Genomic DNA, 21,648 nt, shown 5'->3' with positions numbered 1-21,648 from the left:
TATTGTGTCATTATATGGGGTCCACGGATGGTACACTGTGCTCCATGGCTCACACCGGAGCAACCTTCAGCTGTTAAATCCTGAAAGACACCTTGAAGCACAATTTCCTCACCACTGATTTGCCATATAATTTACCACACTCAGCCTTTCCTGTGTTCTTTACTGTGCAGTCTGGTTATGCTAACGCCTGATTACAGCAGTAATTTTGTGAGGATAAATAGATATATTTTTTCCACATCTCCATTCATTTAACTATTAACCTATTTGAATGTCTGCATTTCAGCCAGGCAAATCTAAAAGTTTAAAGTACTATCCAAAACTTAAAAACTCACAAGTTTGGGGGCTTTTCTTTCTTTTTTCTTTTTATTTTTCCCTAATGGTTTATGGTGCCTTTCTTGCCTTTCATATGAAGCCTCCTGCCAGCCTAAGTCCTGGCCCTTAGGCCCAGGTCAGGAGCAAGAGATGAGGCACATGGCAACGATGTGCCAGTAACGAAACTCCCTTCCCCTCCTTGATGAGACAGAAAACTAAAGGCATCATGAATTGGCCTCCAATCTTCCACCTTCATCTGCATGAGCAGATCGTTGCACCCCCACTGAGCCAGGCAGGAGGCAATGGGAGTACTTAGCATTGGCTCTGACTGTACGCATTCAGTACCAGAAGCAGGGCCTTGGGTTTTGCTGATAATTTATCTCACAGAAACTTGGTATTTTTGCCTTAAATGACATGCTTGAGTCCTTCTAATTTTAAGTTAATTTATTTAATACAATGTTGTGCACAAAAGAATGAATTCTATAAATTATGTATGAAAATGTTAATGTCTTTACAAAGTACTAATAAATCCAGAAGATCATATCTTTTCAAATTATGGTTTAAAATCCTGATTTTTTTTTTCTTTTATGCTCACCTTTATTATTTTTGTAGCTGCAAGTCTTATCATATAGGATTTTTTTTTTAACATAATATTGATAGAAAATAGAAAGAGTAGTGAATATATGAAATCCTGGAGAGGAAGAATTGTTTCTTTGGATTTTTATAAGCTTTGCTCATATTTCCTCATCAAGAGTTTCCTGTTTCTATGCTCTCTCTTTAAACGACAGTGTCATGACTGACAGTCATTCACTGGTTTCACAAAAGAAGGACCTGTATGGCTTTTCAAGTCTTGTCCTGAGCTGCTTATTAAATTCAAGCTCATGATAGCTAATAAAAATTTTTTGTGAGTAGGGACAGAGGACAAATTTTTTTTTCTGACTTACAATCCATTTGAGGGTTGTTGAAGAGAGAATTTGAACCTAAGTAAGAGCTTCAGGAATTAAGCCTTATCCAAATAACTGTTTTCTGATCAGCATGTTTCTTGTATCTGATTGAAGAGAGAACTGAAAAGAATAGTTTTGATGATTATTATTTGTTTAAGAATTTGTATTTGCTCCTGGCTTATATGATCTATACTTTTTATTTAAATATGAATATAGTGTTTTAGCCTAGGGTTCAAGATTGCAAAGATCATACACTTTTATTCACAGTGCCCACGGTTGTTACATATGTTTTTGAGATAATCCTACTTAAAGTGACTGCTGTCATTATAGTACGGTGATGAGTAATTCACCTGCTCTTCTGTGATAAGTCAAATCATACTGAATTGCTGATGTATAGTAGAACATCTGATGTACAGTAGTATTTCTGGATTGGGACCTGCAATCCTTACGCAAGCAAAAATTCTACTGAATTCAGTAAGAATTTTTCTTGAATTCAGGAGCTGAGACTCAAATCCTTACTTTGTTGGGCATCTGTTTAAAGTGAAAATGGTAATATTCCAATTATTTCCTGAGGAAAATAATACTTAGCTGAATTTACCCATGTCACATTGACTATATAAGAGATAACGCACAAAGTACTGATGTAAAAAGGGAAGATAAGGGACATTTTTAAAAAGCACAGAGAAAATGAGAATAATCAGAAATGAGGAGTAAGCAGGAAAAGAAAATATAACAGCAAATGAATGAAAAAAAAAAAAAAAAAAAAAAAAAAAAAAGGTTTAAAGACTTGAGGCTAAATTCATCCTTGGATGGCTTCACTGACTTCAATGAATTCACTGCCCAACTGGGTGAAGTTCAGCCTTCATTGGGATAACCAGGCTCAGTTCCACTGACCTTAAAGGAACTGAACCCACCTATACCAGGAATGAACTTGCCTCTCTGGGCCAACTTTTATCCTGACTCATATGTCATACAATCCTTTTGGATTATCACAGAATCATTAGGTTTGAATGAGATACAGGTCAGAAAAGAATTTGCCCCAGATATTTCTGCTTCACTTTTTTTTTTTTTCAAGTGTGTTAATCGACTTAATTCAAATGGATTACAACATCACACAAAGTGCTGTCACTGTCTAAAAAACAAGTTAACTGGTTTTTGAAATAAGAATTGTCCCCTGCAGCGTCAGTGGAAGCATGTAATATTCTCCCGTTCATTCATCTGAATGCAGATGTGGCCATTCCCTCAGCTACACCCAGGACAACTCCACACATACTCGGTATCACTTGCTATTGGAAGCATTTTTTTACTTCTTTGAAAGACGAAAAGCCAGCTTTGCAACAGGTTTAGAAAGTACGAAGGCTGCTTCCACTGACACTGCAATGGCATTAGCCAGTACATTACAATGTTAATTGTAACTTCTTGACAAAGTTGAATCCATATTGTTGTTAATAAAAATGATTTGAAAAGTACTGACCATGCTTACTGTTGTTTTTTTCTTTGTCTTATAAGATTGTATGGTGTGAGCACATATCGGAGAAAAACAAAAAAAAAATAACTTGTATTTTTCCTTTGGATTTTTTGTAATTTTTAAATAAAGAGACCAAAATACCACAAAGGAAATGTAGTGGTACAAAATGCGTGCAAACCAGTCTGCCATGCCCAGTTTCTGGTCACTGTTTACAGCAGTTTATGTAAGCTCTGGATGTTTCAACACCTCTATGAGGACATTTGAGAGGCATTATTGCCTTTCGTACTAGGTAAGGGAATTTACTCAGGATTGCAACCACAGCCTGCCTTCCTCACACAGTTCCTTCTGCCCTTCTACTGAGGATAAAATTTGCATGAAATGCTACTTTTCAGGATTTTTTTTTTAACTTTTTTATTGTGAGAGCGACCAAACACTTGTAGAGTCTGCCCGGAGAGGCTGCGGAACCTCACTGCTCGGGGACACCCTGCAGCACCTCACACGAGCCGTATCAGAGCAGGTGCCGGCCAACCCGCCCAGAGGCCCAGCAGCACCAACCGCTGCCCCTAACGGCCGCCCACGGCCGTCTGAGGGCAGAGCGCTGCGTGGGCGGGGCCTCACCCTCTGCGAGGACAACCATAGGCTCTCCCACCTCGGCTCCGCTCCGAGCAGCCAATCACTGCTCGCGGAGCCCCTGGCTCCTGCCAATCAGCGCGCCCGCAGCCTGAAGCCCGGCGAGGCCCGCCACGTGCGCCGCGGGGGCGATGTCGGACTGGGAGGCGAGCAGCGACGAGGAGGCGCCGCGGCCGCCGCCATTTTGTGCGGTTGACGCCGCGCCCCTCAGGCAGCCGCCGGCGCCCGCCCGCGGCTCTGTGGGGGGCGCAGGGGGGCGAAGGAGCTCTGAGGCGGCAGCAGCCAGGGCTGGGGGAGAGGAGTGGGAGCCTCGAGATGCGGGGAGCTCCCGAGGCGCGGGGCGGTGGCGCCTGCAGGGAGCCGCCAGCGGCAGGCCTCGGGCTGGCAGCGCGCCCCTCTGCTTCTTCATCAGCAACGCCCAGGTCAGGGCGCTGATAGGTAATAACGGCCGCACGCCGACCCCGGGGGGCTTGGGGCGGCCAGGTAGGCGGGTGGGAAGAGGGAAGGGCCCGGCTGCGGAGTGCGGAGGGGTTTGGTGGTGTGGGCAGCCCTCAGCATCGCTGCCTGCCGGCTCCTCCTGACGAGAAGGGCCACGCAACACTGCGAACCCTGGCATCTGTCTCCCACGGACTCAGTGGGAGGCTTGTGTGGGGTAAGGGATGAATCGGGGAGCTCTTCACTCACCTAAGAGAGGTGAGGTTTGAAACCCATTTCTTCCAGCCAGCAAATCATAAGTGAGATGAAGCCCCTTTCTGTTCATGGCTTGTTCTTGAGCTGATTTTGCTGCTTTCTCTGTTCATTTGACATGCTTATGTTTCCCCATTTCTTGCAGTTGACTGACAAAAAAAAAAGCTGCATGTCTTTTCCTAGCAGTTCTGTATCATAAGTTCTATTTGTGATCGTCTGCTGTCTTACAGAGGTCTTGGGTTTTGGTCAAAACCAAAATACTTACAGTTAGAACTTAGTTTTTGACAGCATGGCTTGCGCTGCAGATATTAAAGAGCTTTTTCTTTGTAACAGGTCGGGGAGGAACTAAAATAAAAGAGCTTGAGGACTCTTCAGGTTCTCGGATACAGGTATAGTTTGCTGTGTATCATTCAGGCCAGGGCTCTATCAGGGAAATACTTGCTTTTGCCTCACTGTAACCTGGAGTTTCCATAGGAAGTTGAAAGGCGTTGCAATTGCATAATAATTGCTTTTACAAGAGCAGGTTAAAAAGGAGGATAAATTGAGGGAGCAACTTGACTGTATGTGAAAGTAGGAAAAGTTTACTGTCTTTATGTTTGTGTGTGCGTGTATGTGCTTTTTTTTTTTTTTCCTGAAGTATGCAGGTTTTCTTCTCTTTCTAAAAGGGAATTAAAGAACCTTTCCTGGGAAGAGAAGTTTAATGAAAAAAAAATCAAAGATTGTTTTCAGTATATATTGTTGTGTAATGCTTGTCTTTATAGTATTAAAAACTCAATGAGGTTTTACGAACTCAGGTTGTAAAGGGAGCCTTGGAAGCTGAAGTGAAGATCTTTGGCAGTGCTGCTGTGCAAAACAAAGCCAAGATGTTGATTGATGATGCAGTTGCAAACTGTGGACAAAACAACATCAGAGGTGGGACTGAGAAATGTAAGAAGTGTGTTATGGGGGTAGGGGGTATTTGTTGTGGGGGTATTTGTAGCTTGCTAGTGTGTTTTTTATGTTGTTAGTATTTTACCATAGTAAAATGGTGTACCATTATCCAAGATCAAGGTTAAAATCACCTCCTTGAAACAGAGATGTCAAGACAGTGAGCAGTTTCGTTCCTTGAACTGAGGGACTTCTGTGAATGAATAACTAACTCTTCCTGGGCATTTCCAACAATTCTAATAAATGTAATACTGCTTGGTTTCTTGCATTACCAGTTTGAGGCCCCCCAAAATCCAGATATTCTTTCTAGTGTAAGTTCCAATGTAGTAGCTGTGCAGTGACAAAATTCAGTAAGCTTTTATAAACATAGGCTGTAAAGAAAACATACTGATTACAGCATGAGGCTGACTTGTTACTCCTTTCATGGGAGGTTAGCTTTTAAGGTTTAGTGTTGCACATCATGCCTCATTTTACTAGCCTTTAACATGTTACATGGATGACCATAATACTGTAATGACTGTATTTTGAGTTATTGCTTCAGTTACTGGTATTTGTCTTGCTTAACTGTACAGTAAGCTCTCAGGGGCAAGAACCACATCCATAGTGGTTGCTCTGAGGCAGATGAGGCAGAAAAGATCTGAGAATTATGCTCCAGCATTAGAATAAGGAATGGAGTAGTTGTGAGTGGGCCAGAGGTAGACCAACATGTTTCTTTCAAGAGGCCAGGATTATGTAATACTTCTGTGTGTGGCTGTGGTGTTTTCCTCTATGTTTCCTGATTCTCCACAAATTGTGTTGCCATTTATATCTCCAGTATAAAAATTCTATTTCTGAAGAGTTGATGTCATCATCAAAAAAGGGATATCAAGTGTAATTACACTGAATTTTTATCTTCATGACGTGGGATACTTAAGAAGTAAACCTTGCTCTTGTAGCTGTTGAAAATAAAGAATTGTTTGCATATCATCTGCCTGGTTTGTGCTTCTCAGAAGTTCACTGCTCAACAAGTTTTCCTTATAGGTACAGAAGCAGCATTTCAGAACCTGTCTTTTCAACATCTTTAGCTACTTAAAGTAATGCTTCTCTTATCTGAAGTGTATTTGTACAGGTTCTTCTGTCAGTGCTTCAGTCCAAGACCTAAGGAAGAGCTCTCTTTAAGTGCTTTGTGTCTGTTCAAAATCACATAAGAGGTCTTGTAATACAAAAATAAAAAGTGTACTTGTTTTTGATTGCATCAAACAGCAGTGTTTTGGTACTAACTCTACAGGAAAAACCTTGGATGTTATCCAACCTGAAAATTCACCAAAAAAAGCAGTGATTAACTGGGCCTCTATTCGAGAAAACAGAGCTAAACATGAGGCTATGAAGTGGGCAGGTTAGTTTTAAAATTTTGATCTTTGCTTGTTTACATGTGGTAGAAGTATTGAATGTGTAAACATTTTAAATACTTGCTGGAAGTAACTGGATTTTTTCAGTGTCCAAATTAATTAAGTATTTGCAGTGAAATGCTCATGTCAGCATTTTTTGGAACAGTCGTGAAGGACACTGGTCACTGTGTGACAAGTCTCCAATTACTACTGAATTAGTATTTTTACTTCAGCTTTTGAAAACGCCGTAGTTTTGTAGTTGATTGTAGCAAAATGCTGAAAAGCGTTTTAAAAAAAAAAAATACTATGTATATTAGTAGAAATTATTCTAGAGCTTGAAACGTAGGGAAGTGGTGCTTTTGCAGGTACTTCAGGACTTCTGTTAGCCTTCGGTTTTGCTTGAATGACTGTGGTCTACCACGGTTTTTGACTAGTCTCCTAGTAAAAGGCATAGAGTATTCGGATTTGGGGGTTTCATCTTAAGCTTTAATAGACTGACCCTAAATGTGCAGCACTTTTTACTGTCTTTTAAGTTTACTTTCTTGTGATTGCTTAAGGCTTGCCTCCAATTGAGAAAAACTTCTATAAAGAATCATCAAGGACTGCATCTATGTCACAAGAAGAAGCGGAACTGTGGCGGTAAGATCATTTCTGTAGAGAATTGCATTGGCAAAATAACTAAGGTACAAAACCTATGAAGTGGGTGGTGAAATATAGAGACAATTTCTAATGTTAGTGTCTCATAATAATTCAGCTCTTAGGAACTATAAGGAATTAAATGATAACTAGCAGATATTTTTCCAAGCAGCTAATAATACCCTGACTTTAGGGATTGACCATTCCTATGAAGTGTTTTATCTGGTTAACTTTCAGAGGGTGTTAACAATCGAGGCCATGCACTGTCTATTAGTTGTTTGTTGCGTGTCATGAGACAGCTTATTCAAGTTTTCTAGGTTCTTCCAAATTGTCTTATTCATGCAATATATGCAGCTTGGCTTCCACTTTTTTCCATGTATTTTAGCATCTTCAGAAGAAACTTCAACATTGATTACTGTTGCTTTTTCTGTCTATCTTGTCTTTACAAATACATAGAAAAGCAGATCTTCTGTTTCAAGTGATTCTGATCGGGCCCTGGTAGTAGTTTCAGAGCTCCTTAGTAATTCTAATAAAGCTGGTGAATGCCTTGGATTCATATTAACTCGAAGCACCTTTCATTGTTCTTCTTTTTGCGTTGCATCTGTTTTTCTCTTGCATTCCTACTGGAGAAACCTTTTTACAGTGAGTGAATTGACACCTGTTTCCGTAAGTGTTATTGTCAGAACTAGTCAGAAGTGACAGAACATAGGCTCAGAGCATGCACTGAGGACTAGCGGATATGTTATAAACAAGGGAATGCTTTTCATCTAACCCATTAACTGAAGAAAAAGAGATAGGCATGGAAAAAGTGTATCTTTGCAAACATCAGAACTTGAATTACTCATTCTTTCTGAATCCACTCACAGCTTGAAGTAAAACTTGCAGATTGGAATCTTCAGAAGAGGTCTAGAATGAAGATACAGTACTGATATATATTTCCACCTTACTTGCGTAGGGACCTCAAAACTATAGCTTTTATTAATATATATATATATATATATATATATATATATATATATATATATAACCTTTTTGAATGCTCTTTTTGGAGGTTGTCTTACTGAGCACCTTTTTACTAACCTGCTTTTATTTTTAGAGCACCCAGGGAGCTGCTCTGAAAGTATATCAGAAAGGCTTGAGCCAGAATATAGGGTTCTGACAAAGAAGCACAACCCATTCCTATGAGTTGCTTTTGGGTAAAAGAACCTGTAACAGCTCTTAATTTATAATACAGTATAACAGGTCTGGTATGACCAGGCTACAGCCTATGTTAATATCCATACATAGCTTCAAAGCATTCACACTTCAGAAAGAGTAACTATGGGGATAACTCATGGACTAACGACAAGTCCTCCAGGAGAGGTTTTTCTGTAGTGCAACTGTCTTGAAAGTTAAAAGAACAGTTACATACAACATTAAGCAACTATTCAATGTTCCATGCATATTAGGAAAAACTGTCAGAAAGGCACAGTCTTTTGTGTTAGCTTTGCTTCTTCAGATAGATTTTAAAGCTATTGCACTTCTCTAATTTTATACAGGAAAGAAAATAACAACATAATCTGTGATGACTTAAAAGAAGGTGAAAAGCGCTGCGCTCCCAATCCTGTTTGTAAATTTGAAGATGTGTTTGAGGATTATCCTGATATCATGGCTAATATAAGAAAAATTGGTTTTCAGAAACCTACACCAATTCAGGTACTTGTTCAATTTTGATGATACTTACCTGAACCTTAAGAGAAAAATGTCTAAGTATTTATTGTTTTATGTTAGTCCCAGGCATGGCCAATCATACTCCAAGGAATTGACCTTATTGGCATAGCACAGACTGGTACTGGGAAGACATTAGCTTACTTAATGCCTGGATTCATTCATTTGGATTCACAACCAATGTAAGGACCGTTCACACATCTACATTGTTTATTTGTGGGTACTTCTTTTTCTGAAATGATGGCTATCTAGTAAAAAATAATAGACTTGTTGGAAAACATACCAGATATAAAACACAAGATTCCATTATGTCACAATAACGGGATGCAGCTGTGTACTGAAAGTTTTGAGAACATTATTTTAAAAAATCTGATGTCAGAAATGACAGACGTTGTCTAGCCTGATATACCCACATTCTGAAGATGCTTTGTTGCAGATCCAAAGATCAGCGTGGAGGGCCGGGAATGTTAGTCCTAGCTCCCACTCGAGAGCTAGCACTTCAAGTAGAGGCAGAGTGTTTGAAGTACACATACAAAGGAATTAAAAGGTAACCTTCCTTCTCATTTGTTCACTTTTTTTTTTTTTTTTTAAATCACTTGTGGCTTATTTCACCTGTTAAAATAATTGCATTTGTTAAGAGAAGTCAGGGAAGGGTAGTAAATGAATAGTTCATATTTTCTCATTTTCTAGGATAGCCTATGTAGCTACTCTAACGATGAAAATCTTAAATATACTGTTGTTTTCTGTGTTGCAACTTCATTGCATCTTGTCCTTCATCCACAAACCTGCTGGTTTTCATTTCTGCTATTAAGCAGACATTACTATATTTTGAAACCTGCTCCTGGGGTTCTCTGGTAGCCTGGTGGAGCATTCAGTCTTGTAGCCATCAAATAAAGAAACATGTGTTCTGCTTCCTTCCTCCTCCAAAAAAGTTTTAAAGAATGTGTTAAGTTACTGATTGGTTTAACAGCAAAACATGAGACCTTTGAAGGTATTCATTAGAAAATAATGCATCCTTTTCCAATACTCATCTATTTTTGGTGTGAATATTTTAAGATCAACCCAAAATGTAGCTTAATAGCCATCTTTTCTTCCTTTCATGATTCCCTCTACTACACTTTGAGCAGAAAGCTGTTGCTGCACATTTGAAGTGGGATCATTCAATGTTGAGCCCATAATTTATGGTGAATCTGTCAGTCATACCTATTGTATTCTTTCATTTTGATAATGAGATAATACTTCTGTAATATGAAGCAATATTGTGGTATTTATTTAAGAGAGATTCAGTTGAACCTTAATATTCTACTTCTGTAAATCATTCTGTTTTTTAGTATTTGCATATATGGTGGTGGGGACCGAAAAGGACAGATCAATACAGTTACCAAAGGTGTGGATATTGTCATTGCTACTCCTGGGAGACTGAATGATCTTCAAATGAACAACGTCATAAATTTGAGGAGCATAACTTACTTGGCAAGTAGCTGATACAGAATAAGTAATGCACCAGCTGGGAAATGGTTGACTTAGTGTGAATTCAGGGTTTATTTTAGCTTTCTTTTAATGATCTGATTCTCAGTTAAAACACTGAAATTGATTTTGGAGGGGTGGTTCATGCTGAATGTGATTGTGTTGTAGAAATGGGGTATGTCATAGAAATAGGATATTCTCTAGAGGGGGAAAAAAATGCTTCTAGCACAATAAGCATTTTAAAGACGATAAATTATTGCCTCAAATCATTGGCCATTTCAGAGTTCATATTATGAAGATCAGTTACTAATAGATGAAATGCTGTCCCTGAGTTGTCTTTTTACTTTTCTTTTAAATAATTTGAATGACTTAAGTTCTTAGAACTTGTGTGGTAAGAGCCAGTGTCACAAACTGATACCTGAATGTTTGGGTGACCCACTTTTGATCTTAGTGGGAAAACAGCCATGCTAGTGTTGTTATGGATCCTTACGTTTTCACTTCATTCTTGCTTTTTGCTATGTTGGACAAAATAGAACGACTATTTTGTAAAATACTTCGATGTGTTTACATTATTTGTGTGTTGCCTACTTAACTGATGACTTGTTGCCTAGTTAGACAAGTTGACCTGCTTTTTCTCCCTTATCTTCCCAACCTCCTTCCCTCTACCAAGCGTTAAATTCTTACTGTGCTCTTAATGAGTTAGCTCCAATTCTTAGTAATGGTTGTGAGCTTGTGCCAAGGCCAGTGGTGCATCTGTAAAGAATAATCCAGGAAGACAGGAGAGTAGTCTAATATAGAAGAAAAACACACAATTGGTAAGCAGGAGGAAACAAGGCCTGAAAACCTGTTTTTAATACTATATAACATTTGTAATCTTCCTATACCAAGGCAAAGTGTAGCCAAACTATGCAAAGCATAGTGTGTGTGACTGAAATCAGATGCTTCAGTATGTGCATGATACAGTATGGTATGATACTAAGAAAAACAAATATCAAACTGTAAAGTATGACATAAAGCAGAAGAAACCAGTTGTTGTTATACCACTAGCAGTTGCATATCTTAAGCAGACTGAAACAAGGACCATATCTTGAAAAGTGGTTAGTATCTCATGCTTTTTGACTTTCTGGAAACACTCTGCTTATTTAGGTCCCATTTGAAAATGCTTTTTTTCCAACTGTTACCTTATATTTTCCTGTGTATCTTCTTGTGCATGCATAATAGGGAAGCAATTAGGGGAAAGAATATACTAGAAAAAGAACATAAATCATTAATTCAGGTTATATAATAGGTAGATTAGAGTAGCATTTTTATTATATATACACACACACATATCTATATATAGCATATATAGATATGTGTGTGTATATATTTTATATATATACACACTATATATATAGCATATAGAGTAGCATTTTTATTATATATACACACACTATATATATAAAACACACATATATATAGTGTGTGTGTATATAATAAAAATGCTACTCTATATGCTATATATATGATAGTTACTGGTAAATTTTACACTACCTTTATCTAATTTAATGAAAGAAATTTTTCACATGAAGAACTGGCCTGCAAGAATTCCTAGACAAGAAAAATAACTGTAGTAATATTAACAAACAAGTAAATATGTATTGGTAATGAGAAATCTAAGATGATGTCAGTTGGGGATGGGGGTTCATTTTATAAACCAGGACTTGATTTTGAGGAATTTAGGGGGAAAAAAAAGTTAATATCTATTATATCTGTTATGGACTTCATTAAGCAGTTTTCAGAAATAAGGCAAGTGAACATCAACTACTCTCGTCCATCTAATGTGCGTCTTTCTCCCTTTCCAGCGAAGTACCAGTGTGCTTACTAGCCTAGAAAGTTTCTGCTGTTAAGAGCTCAGTAGCCAGCTCTGTATGTGAAATCGGTTCAGCAGCCTTGCCATTGTAATAGAACCTGAGTAGTTAATGAAATTTCCATAAGTCCTTTGAAAATAAAAAGAATGAAATCAGGAAATAGAATTCCTGTCTTCTGTTGCTTAACTTAAAGTTTATTATTATTTCAGAGATTTCCATAATTAATAATCTAAAAACCTTTAATAGAATAGTACATCTGAAAAGAATAGATCTACAGAATCATGATAGTAGAGGTTACCATCAAAGTTCTGTAATTCTAAATAAGTGACTGGAAAATGTCAGTACTTCAAAGCACGATCCATGTAACTTTAATTTTCAGATTTAGTTTATCTAAATCAAAAGAGGAAAATCAGTTTTGCATGGCAGCCTTCTTTCTTTGTAAAGGACTTAGAAAACATTGTGTGCTTACGTATTAGAAAAACATCAATTCCCAATAGTTGTACTCACTTTCAGCTCCCCTGTTCTATCCCCTGATGAAATAAGTGTGAACTCTAAGAATTCTACAGTGTACTAGTTTAAACCAGAATGTATGGTCTGTCTTTTCCTAGCTCTTAAGAGGGTCTAAATTGGTAACTGATATTTTGGACTGATATGAGATCTTCAAGTTAAAGTGAGAATTGTCCTGTAAACTTCTAAAAACTGCCAACTGAAAGCAGGGGCTCCTCCCTGTGTTTGTTCTTGTTTTGTTTGAATTAGGCACCAACCAAACCAGTGTTTTAAAAATAATTTAAAAAAAAAAAAAAAAATGGCCCCTTCTTCATTGGCTTTGAGTGTTCTTAAAGGTGATACAGAGTATTCTTATTATGCCTGTAAATGAAATGGAAGAGGTTAAAGAAAACTGAAGAGATGAAACAAGTTGAACAGGCTTTGGAATGAATTAGAGTAGATTTTGAAATTAAAATAGTTACCAGTAAAATTATCTCTTACAAAATGTCTTGCTGAAACATTATCTAAGGAACTAGACCCAAACACCTTGTTCTAAGCAGGTTTTAGACGAGGCTGACAAAATGTTGGATATGGGATTTGAACCTCAGATAATGAAGATCCTAATAGATGTGCGGCCTGACAGACAAACCATTATGACAAGGTATGTAAACATAGTAGTACTTAATGCTTGAACACCTTAACTTGTTCAGTAACTTTAACCTTGGGGGAGAGGGGAAGTATTAATAAAAAAAAAAAAAAATTATTAACCTACCAAGAGAATGGTATCATTTTTTTCTCCTAATTGTCTATTTCACGCTAATGAATCTTCTGACAACTTACTTCTTCTCTTACCGTTGTTTTATATCAACTGTATAAACAACTGTTTTCTCCAAAAATGAACTATCCAAAAAGGAAGGTGGGCAGGGAATGCTGTTAACATGAGTATTTTGAATTAGAGCTGCTGTTTCAGAGGGGGGGAAAAATAGTCTACAAGCTTGCTAATTAGAAATCATTGAACTACTGAGCTCATTTTCAGCTTCATTAGAAAGGCTACATAACCGTTACCCATACTTTGAATTTAGGAAGTTACCTTGAAATCAGATTGATACTTACTACTAGCATCTTAAAATGATTTGTAAATGCTACATGAGCTCACTACTGTTACAGTGCACTCATGTTTCACTGGTATATAAGAAAAGAGGACTGGTGAAATTAACAAATTAAAGAAGCTTTTGCACTGTATTCTCATGTTTTGTCATCTTCCCCTTTAGTGCTACTTGGCCTGATGGTGTTCGTCGCCTAGCAAGATCCTATTTGAAAAACCCTATGATTGTATACGTTGGCACTCTTGACTTAGCTGTAAGTTTTGAAGAAATTACAAATTCTGTTTTGAAGAAATTACAGTTAAACAAGGATTTTGTTTTACTTGTAAATGTATGTAAGTAAATATATAATACCTTAAAATCAAACTTAAAAATCACTTGCTTTTAATGAAGCTTTAAAATATTATAAAGAACCTAAAAAAAAACCTGTTCCCATAACAAGGTCCAGAAGTCTTAGACTTCCAGTAGAAGTTACAGGGAATAAAGATCAGTCAAATACTTGTTACATTTGAAAATTGTATTTTGCAGTGCCTCGTGGTTTTGCCTGAACCCTTGTTTTTGCAGCTGCCTTTTCTGTGGAGCAAATTCATGTTACTTCTCCATCTGAAAGTCTTTATTCTCACATGTATAGATCCTTATCCAGATCTGTCTCTTAACTGCTTTCTCAAAGAGAGTAGAAGCTCTGTATTAAACTCCTGGAGGCCACTTGTCTAGGGCAAAAATATGTTCATTACAGTAAGAACCGTCTTTGCTGAACTTAAAATGTATGGATGTAGGTGTATGCTAGTCATGCCTGCGCAGTTACCAGTAGTTGGCTTAAGCAGTTTTTAAGCAGAATTTACAGAAATGTTGTGTGTTCCAAGATCTCCCGCATCCTGGCGCAGAGACTTGTTTGCTTTTTAAATTACAAAAGTTTTGTTTTCAGTTCCACTTCTTAGCCATGGGCAATGAAAAAATAACATCCAGCATGCTTTTAGACCGAAGAAGGAAATGTACTTTTCATCTGTTCTGTTGGGAACTATGCTTTTGTCAAAGGGCATTACTTGTCAAAGATTGTTATCTGACAGATAACAGTTATTGCAGCTCTTCTGTAATGCATTCATCTCTTTCATAGGAGGTCTCTTCAGCTGAAGAGGTGACTTCTGAAGGGGTGGAGAGGAGAGGTTTCCCATGTGGAAAGAATTTTTTTTTTTTTTTTTTTTTTTTTTTTAGCGGATTGATTCATGAATTCTTGCCACCATTTTATGATGCAGTGCCACAAGAATGTCCAGACCTTTATGTTACTTAAATAGAGTTGTAAAATATCTCAAGTTGGAAGGGACCCGAAAGGCTCATTCATTGGGTTCAATATCTGACTACACAAGACCACCCAAAAATGAAACCATGTGTCTGAGAGTTATCCGAGCACTTCTTGAACTCTGGCAGGCTTGGCACTGTCCCTACTTACTCAGGGAACCTGTCCGACTGTCCAACCACCCCCTCACTTCCTGATAGCCAGTCTGAACCTCTCAACACAGCCTTGTGCCATTTCCTCGTATGTAGTATATGTCAGATATTCTGTGGTAACCTTAAATGGAGTAAAGCTTTTATTAAAAAAAAAATGTAGTTGGAAGAAGTGTCAGTATTCATCACCACAAATAGTTGTCAGAACCTTCTTTAAAATCTTCTTGATTTCGAGATGATAGTTGTTCCAACTTGCACTGGATTATCTTAACATATATTCACATTAGTAATTAAAAAAATGCTTCCGTCTGCTCTTAGCTAATGTTAGGAATACTTACTTCTCTTCATTAGTCTGTTGATCTGTACCCTCTAAATCTGCAAATACATAATTTGATAAAACTGTTCAGAGATCAGTTTTAACAAGTAAATCTGTATCAGTTAAAGTCCGAACTGATACGCATTCTAGTTTTTAGAGTTTTGTTGTCATAATGTTACTTTTATTATATATGGGAATAAAAAATTCTTTTCAAATGTGTTTCTAAGTAATACCCTCTTTGTTGTTTTACAGGCAGTAAATACAGTAGAACAAAGAGTTGTTGTTACCACCGAGGAGGAGAAAAGAGCTTTTATGAAAAGCTTTATTGACTCAATGAAACCAAAAGACAAGGTCATCATTTTTGTGGGAAAGAAACTTACGTATGTAATTATTTCCCTGTATTACTTTTCTTTTTCTTTCCTACCAGAGGTGTTCTTAGTTCAGATGATTACCAAGTGTAACAGTTCTTGTCAATAGTGTTCTGGTAACGTTTATTTATTCCCCCAGACTGTTTTGACTAGTAGTTTGTACCCTTTCTAATATTAATAGTGGTGTGAAATCTAAATTTTGCATGTTTGAAGTAGATGTTAAGGTTTTTAGTGACATGTCAATATGATTTGATGTTTAATTGCATATGTAGCTGGTGCAGACAAGACCTATTTGCAGGGAGTGTCTTTATACCGTACCTGAGCCTTCCTGATGATGCAAAAATCCCTCTCTCTCTGTTTCTTCTTTTGATACAAGAAAGTGAGATCAAACTTTGTAGTTTGGTACCCTCCCATTTCTCAAAGAGATGGATCTAATTTTACTGTATCATACATGTAATTTTTCTTTTTTTAGTTCCTTAAGAAAGCTTTTGCTGCAGATGTGATGCAGAACCTAAAGCCAACATGCTTTTTCTCAGGAAAAATTAGTTGTTGAAACAGCTCTTGCCCATCACTGTTTGGTTTGTTTGATTTGTTTGTGTAACTGGAAGGTTCCAGGCCTGACAGGAGCTACTACCCTTAGGGGCTTTTGTAGAAGGTTTTCCTTTGTATAGATCTAAGCTTTTACGTGAAAGATTCTCTTGAGCATTCAGTGTGGGCAACTTCTGATTCTTGCTTCCAGCTGGTAGGTTCTGCTCGTCTAGCTATTAGGTACATAAGTAAACTTTGACAGGTGTCTAGAAGGGCTTCAGACTTCTGACTAAAACTGTAGTGATGAGCAGAAGTTTTTACTTCTTTTGTAAAGACAGAAGCACTCTTCTGAGTTATGTAAGAAGATGAAGAAGGAAAAAGTTTAAGGAAGTCCTTACTTGTTAAGAAATCTTTATGGGAGAGGATTAGCTGATGTGGGAGGAAAAAAAGTCTGCTGAAGTACTGCATTGCAGCAGTCACAAAACTCAAGTGAATACTTGTATGCATTGCAATCATGGTGGATTTGTAAAAGTGGAAAGCTCTTCCTTGAAGTAACTACAGAGCATTGTTTTTTATGCTTCAAGTTGTACTTTGTACATATAAGGCACATCATACCTGGTCGTATCTTCTGTACTTTAACACAGTGTAGATGATTGATCTCCTTGTTGAGACTTTCTGGCTGCATGGGTGTCTGTCTTTGCTTTCCAGATTCAGTGTTTCCATCGAAGGTCTCTTCTGGTAAGAAAGACAGAGAAGGGCTTGAAATAAAAGCATATAAAGGAATAAAAACCTTGGTTGGGAATATTCTGTGCTTCTTTCCATGCTGTTTTATAATAATGTCACCTGATTTAGGTAGGCTTTTGTCCTGTCTTAAACATTTAGATGTTGTTGGTAAATTGTTACCTTTGTTATCAATCTAGATGCTGCATGCTTTCAAAAGAACTATTGTTTTATTTCATCTTAGAGCTGATGACTTAGCAAGTGACTTTGGTCTCCAGGGAATTCCAGTACAGTCTCTTCATGGTAACAGAGAGCAGTGTGATCGAGAGCAGGCCTTAGATGACTTCAAGAAAGGTAGACTTGTACCTAAACTTGGGCTAAGCAAGCCAGTACTTCTAAAATTTATCACGTGCAGAATCTTTTTTTTTTCTAGTGCAGTGTCTCTTTGCTACCGAAACTGAAAGACTAGAGCTCTGAACGGTATACGGTCACTTTGTTAATCTGACAAATCCAAAAAAAAAGCAAGCAAAAAGTGATTCCTCTTCAATAAAATTTAAAATGTCTAAGAGCTAAATTATTGAAGTCTTATTTTTTGATGTCTCTGGAAAATTCACTGTTAGCCTAAATAACTGTAAATTTAAGTGTCAAATGATGGAGTTTCTCAGTTCTTTTGATCCAGTAGGATTGGTCATACTTTGGGATTATGTGATCAGATGCTAATAAATCTAAGAATAGTGCTGTGATAAGGATGTCAGATAAACAAATAGTTGTTAAGGCTTCTGGTTTTTGGTTGTTTTTTTGTTTTTTGGTTGTTGTTGTGGTTTTTTTTTGTAATATCAGTGAGGCATACTTCATGGTTTACCTGCACCTTGTTGTTCTACTTGTCATTTTACTAGTATTTCTATTTCACATTTTGGGTGCTTACTTGCCAATTAGTACTGAAACAACACGATGCAAGGTGCAACAAGTATATATTTCCTTTTATATGTTGAGAACAGGAGTATTATGCACTAGGAAACCGATAGACTAGAGCATGTTTTTTGTATATTCCATAAAATCAAATTCTCCTTCTGCTGTGCTTTAGGCAAAGTCAGAATCCTGGTAGCTACGGACTTAGCATCCCGGGGCCTTGATGTGCATGATATTACTCACGTTTTTAACTTTGACTTCCCTCGTAATATTGAAGAATATGTTCATAGAGTTGGTCGTACTGGGAGAGCAGGGTAAGTGTCTGCAAGAAAACAGTAAGATGTTATTGATCAATGTCAATATTTTATGCATTGCATAGATGTAGCTCTAGAATTTAATAAGAGAAACAAGTGATACAGAATTGGGGGGTGAAGCTTCCAGAATATACCAAAGTATGTTTTATGTTTTGAAATACATTCATTAAGTTTCAGGCAAACAAGCTTTCCAATTTTCCGTTTTTTCAATTAAGTAGTTGGGATTGAAAGATGTTTGAAAACTAATTTAAATGTGGGGAAGACTTAAAGTGTAAAACACCTTCTGTATAGATATTCTGAAATCATCTTCCTTGTTTATGTCTTCAGGAGCTGCTCAGTTGTTTAGTTTCCTAGGCAGATAACTGGGGGCAGGAGGGAGGGCGGGCAAGTTAGTTTTCCACCAATCATGGTGGTAAAGCTAGCTAGTCAGTAGGACTTTCAAATGCTGCTTTCCAAGTCTGGAACGAATGTGATTCATTTCCTTGTTTGTGTGTGTACATATTTTGATTAAGATCCTAATGCATGTCTCTTCTTAAATATGTTCTTTATGCCGAATTTATTGTCTGTAATACCTAAATTAGTTGTGCCTTTGCTAAGTTGCTATATTCTGACCTGTATAAAGTTACTTTGTCAAGTGCATAGCAAATACTCTAGCCAGTTTTAACCTAGAAGTTTGTAAATACTGCCTGCAGTTGAATTTACTACTGTCAGTCAGAAAAAAACGAGCAGTATAGATATCTCTTGTTTTGAACATCAACATTTATTTTGTTCCTTGTCCAGACGTACTGGGGTGGCAATAACACTTGTCACTAGGAAAGATTGGAAGGTTGCATCTGAACTGATTGATATTCTGGAAAGAGCAAAGCAAGTAAGAAAAAATCTTACTCAGTAATATTTATATTGGTTCTGGGTTACCACCTGAAACAATTCACGGTGATGGCCTACTTACGCTTTTCTGGATGAGTGTCTGTCTGCTATTCCAAGCTGTATTTCTTGCAGGTGTTTGTAAGTAGTATGAGAACTAAGAGTATAATTTTTCTTCTTTTAAAAGAACCATGCTTCTCTTTATGCTGCTGAGGATATTGGCAGGCTTTCTGGGCTGTGAGTACCCATTGCCAGCTCATGTTGAGCTTCGTATTATCAACACCCCCAGGTCCTTCTCCTCAGGGCTTCCCTCAATCCATTCTCCACCTAGCCTGTATTTGTGCTTGGGATTGCCCTGACCTATATGCAGCACCTTGCCCTTGGCCTTGTTGAACCTCATGAGGTTCTCACAGGCCCACCTTTCAAGCCTGTCCAGGTCCCTCTGGATGACACCCCCTCCCTCCTTGCATATCAGCCACACCACACAGCTTGGTGTCATCCACAAACTTGCCGAGGGTGTACTTGATCCCGCTGTCCATGTCAACAACAAAGATATTAAACAGCACCGGTCCCAATACCTGAGGACCACCACTCATCACTGGACACCAGACATTGAGCTGTTGACCACAACTCTTCAGGGTGGCCATCCAGCCAATTCCTTACCCACCCAGCGGTCCGTTCATCAGACCCATGCCTCTCCAATTAGACCAGGCTGTCGTGTGTGACAGCACCGTATGATTTGCCCGAGTCCAGGTAGATGATGTCAGTTACTCTTCCTTTTTTAACCAACACTGTAACCCCATTGTAGAAGGATGAATTGCATGCCGTCATATTTTAATGGCACTGGAAATGTTTTTCAGCTGTTCATCATTGCTGGAAGATGCATTTTTATCTAAAATGCAGATGTTTTACTTATCTGTTTGTAAGTTGTCCTCAGATACGGTGATGCTGGCATATTGAAAATCCACATACACTGTGCTGATTATTTTTCAGTGTATGTTAGTATGTTCTCATGTATACATAGGTACAGCTTAACTATGCACCTCTACAGAAAAGTAAATCTAAAAAGGTGGCAGGAGCCAGATAGTGTTCCCAAACTAGATTGCTAAGTTACGTATTTTTAAAGCCTAAAAGTTCCGAATTTCTTAAAACGAAGCTTGTTCTTGTGATGTGTTCTTATCAGGTAGTTCCTGATGAGCTTATTTCAATGGCAGAAAGATACAAAAAATTCCAAATGGAAAAAGACATGGAACGGGATATACGAAGACCTCAAAGAAAGCCTCTAAACTAATTGTAATCCGCTGGAGGTACAAAACAAAGTAAGTGATAATAGTTTGTGTTAGCATTAGCATCTATGTGCTTGAATTTAGAAATTTTTTTTCAGTTATTTTCTATATCTGTTCCATTTTAAATAGTGTTTTTAAAAATACCTTAGAAAAGAAAAATGGGATTAAATTTATATACAAACAAATCTAGTTTTGTGCTTTGACACTACTTTGACTTCAGTCTTGGGAGAGTTGTTACAGTTATTTCTTGTGCGATGTGCATAACTTCTAAAGTCATCATATAATGGTTAAAATCAAACATTGTGGACTTAGTTTTTTAATTGTATGTATTACATCTAAAATTTTTTTTCCTCTTATTTTCAGAGAACTGGATTAGTGAATGTATGCAATGTTTGTCAGTCTGACTAGAAAATACTGTACTTTCACACTGATACGCCACATCTGCAGGGCATGCAAAAGTATTTCAGAGGATAACTTAACTATTTGAAGTCTGCTCTGTTTTCAGTAACTGATGTTTGCCAAAGTGAGTATTTTATTTCCAAGCTAACACTAAAGGTCATTTTTGCTGAGACTTGTCTCAAGTTTCTTTTGAGAGAAGTCTGCATTTCCTCCAAATGGAGGAGGCCATAACAAGAAGCACGTATTCGTGGCCAGATGAAAAAAGCAGCTTCTGCGTTTCTACTCTGGGAGGTAATCATCTCGCTTAAGGAAGAAGTGCACAGTTTACTAGAGTGATGTTAACAAAGTCAATAAAGAGCATCTTAGGAAAATAAGCCTTTGAAGGTCAGCTTCCTTTCAGATAAAGTTGATCCATACTTTATGATTGAATGTCAGGTTCTGTCAGCCCTACTGTTAATGGTAATGGGGCATATTTTCACTCTTCGGAAGTTTCTTGGAAGGGGCTATTCCTGTACAAATGATATTTGGTCTGAACTTGTTTACTCAGGTCATGTGAGTAACTGGAAAATTAATAAACTGCATCTAGCGAGATGAGTGTTTTAGTAAGGTTATTCTCTAAAAGTTCCTCTTCCCTTTCCTCTTCTTTATTTGTTAAAGTCCAGATTTCATATCAATTATTATTTTAGTCTGTAGGTAGTTTGTCTTCAAAAAGTAGGGTAAAAATACAGACTTCCCTTGGTGCTTTTTAAAACTACATATGATTTTTTGTTTGTTTGTTTAAAAAAAAAAAAAGGGGGGGGGGCAGCTCTAAAATGCTGTGTGTTTATCAGCTGCACAATTTTAGTAGTAGGAAGTGTCATAGTCGTTTTTTCTTAACATAATTGAGCAGAAAAACTGAGCTGAATTCTGTCTAACTC

At 37.6% G+C, this 21,648-nt stretch overlaps 1 protein-coding gene across 1 annotated transcript; it reads left to right on the top strand.

The window, feature by feature from the left end:
• The first annotated feature begins 3,485 nt into the window (after positions 1–3,485).
• On the top strand, positions 3,486–20,337 carry DDX43 (DEAD-box helicase 43). The gene is made up of 16 exons (XM_032184489.1): positions 3,486–3,837; positions 4,375–4,430; positions 4,836–4,953; positions 6,236–6,343; positions 6,893–6,974; positions 8,510–8,666; positions 8,742–8,860; positions 9,115–9,225; positions 10,010–10,151; positions 13,042–13,142; positions 13,753–13,840; positions 15,596–15,723; positions 17,204–17,313; positions 18,044–18,182; positions 18,963–19,050; positions 20,230–20,337. Exons 1-16 carry the CDS (start codon positions 3,486–3,488, stop codon positions 20,335–20,337), a joined length of 2,007 nt encoding a protein of 668 aa, XP_032040380.1.
• The last annotated feature ends 1,311 nt before the right edge of the window (positions 20,338–21,648 follow it).

The sequence above is a fragment of the Aythya fuligula genome, chromosome 3 (assembly GCF_009819795.1).
Source record: "Aythya fuligula isolate bAytFul2 chromosome 3, bAytFul2.pri, whole genome shotgun sequence".
Lineage (NCBI taxonomy): Eukaryota > Metazoa > Chordata > Aves > Anseriformes > Anatidae > Aythya > Aythya fuligula.
This window is presented reverse-complemented; position numbering and strand designations above follow the sequence as displayed.

Coding starts and splice junctions, on each gene's coding strand:
- DDX43 (XM_032184489.1), top strand. CDS start 3,486: ATGTCGGACTGGGAGGCGAGCAGCGACGAGGAGGCGCCGCGGCCGCCG. Junction 15,724..17,203: donor TTTGTGGGAAAGAAACTTAC/GTATGTAATTAT, acceptor ATTTCATCTTAG/AGCTGATGACTTAGCAAGTG. Junction 17,314..18,043: donor CTTAGATGACTTCAAGAAAG/GTAGACTTGTAC, acceptor GCTGTGCTTTAG/GCAAAGTCAGAATCCTGGTA.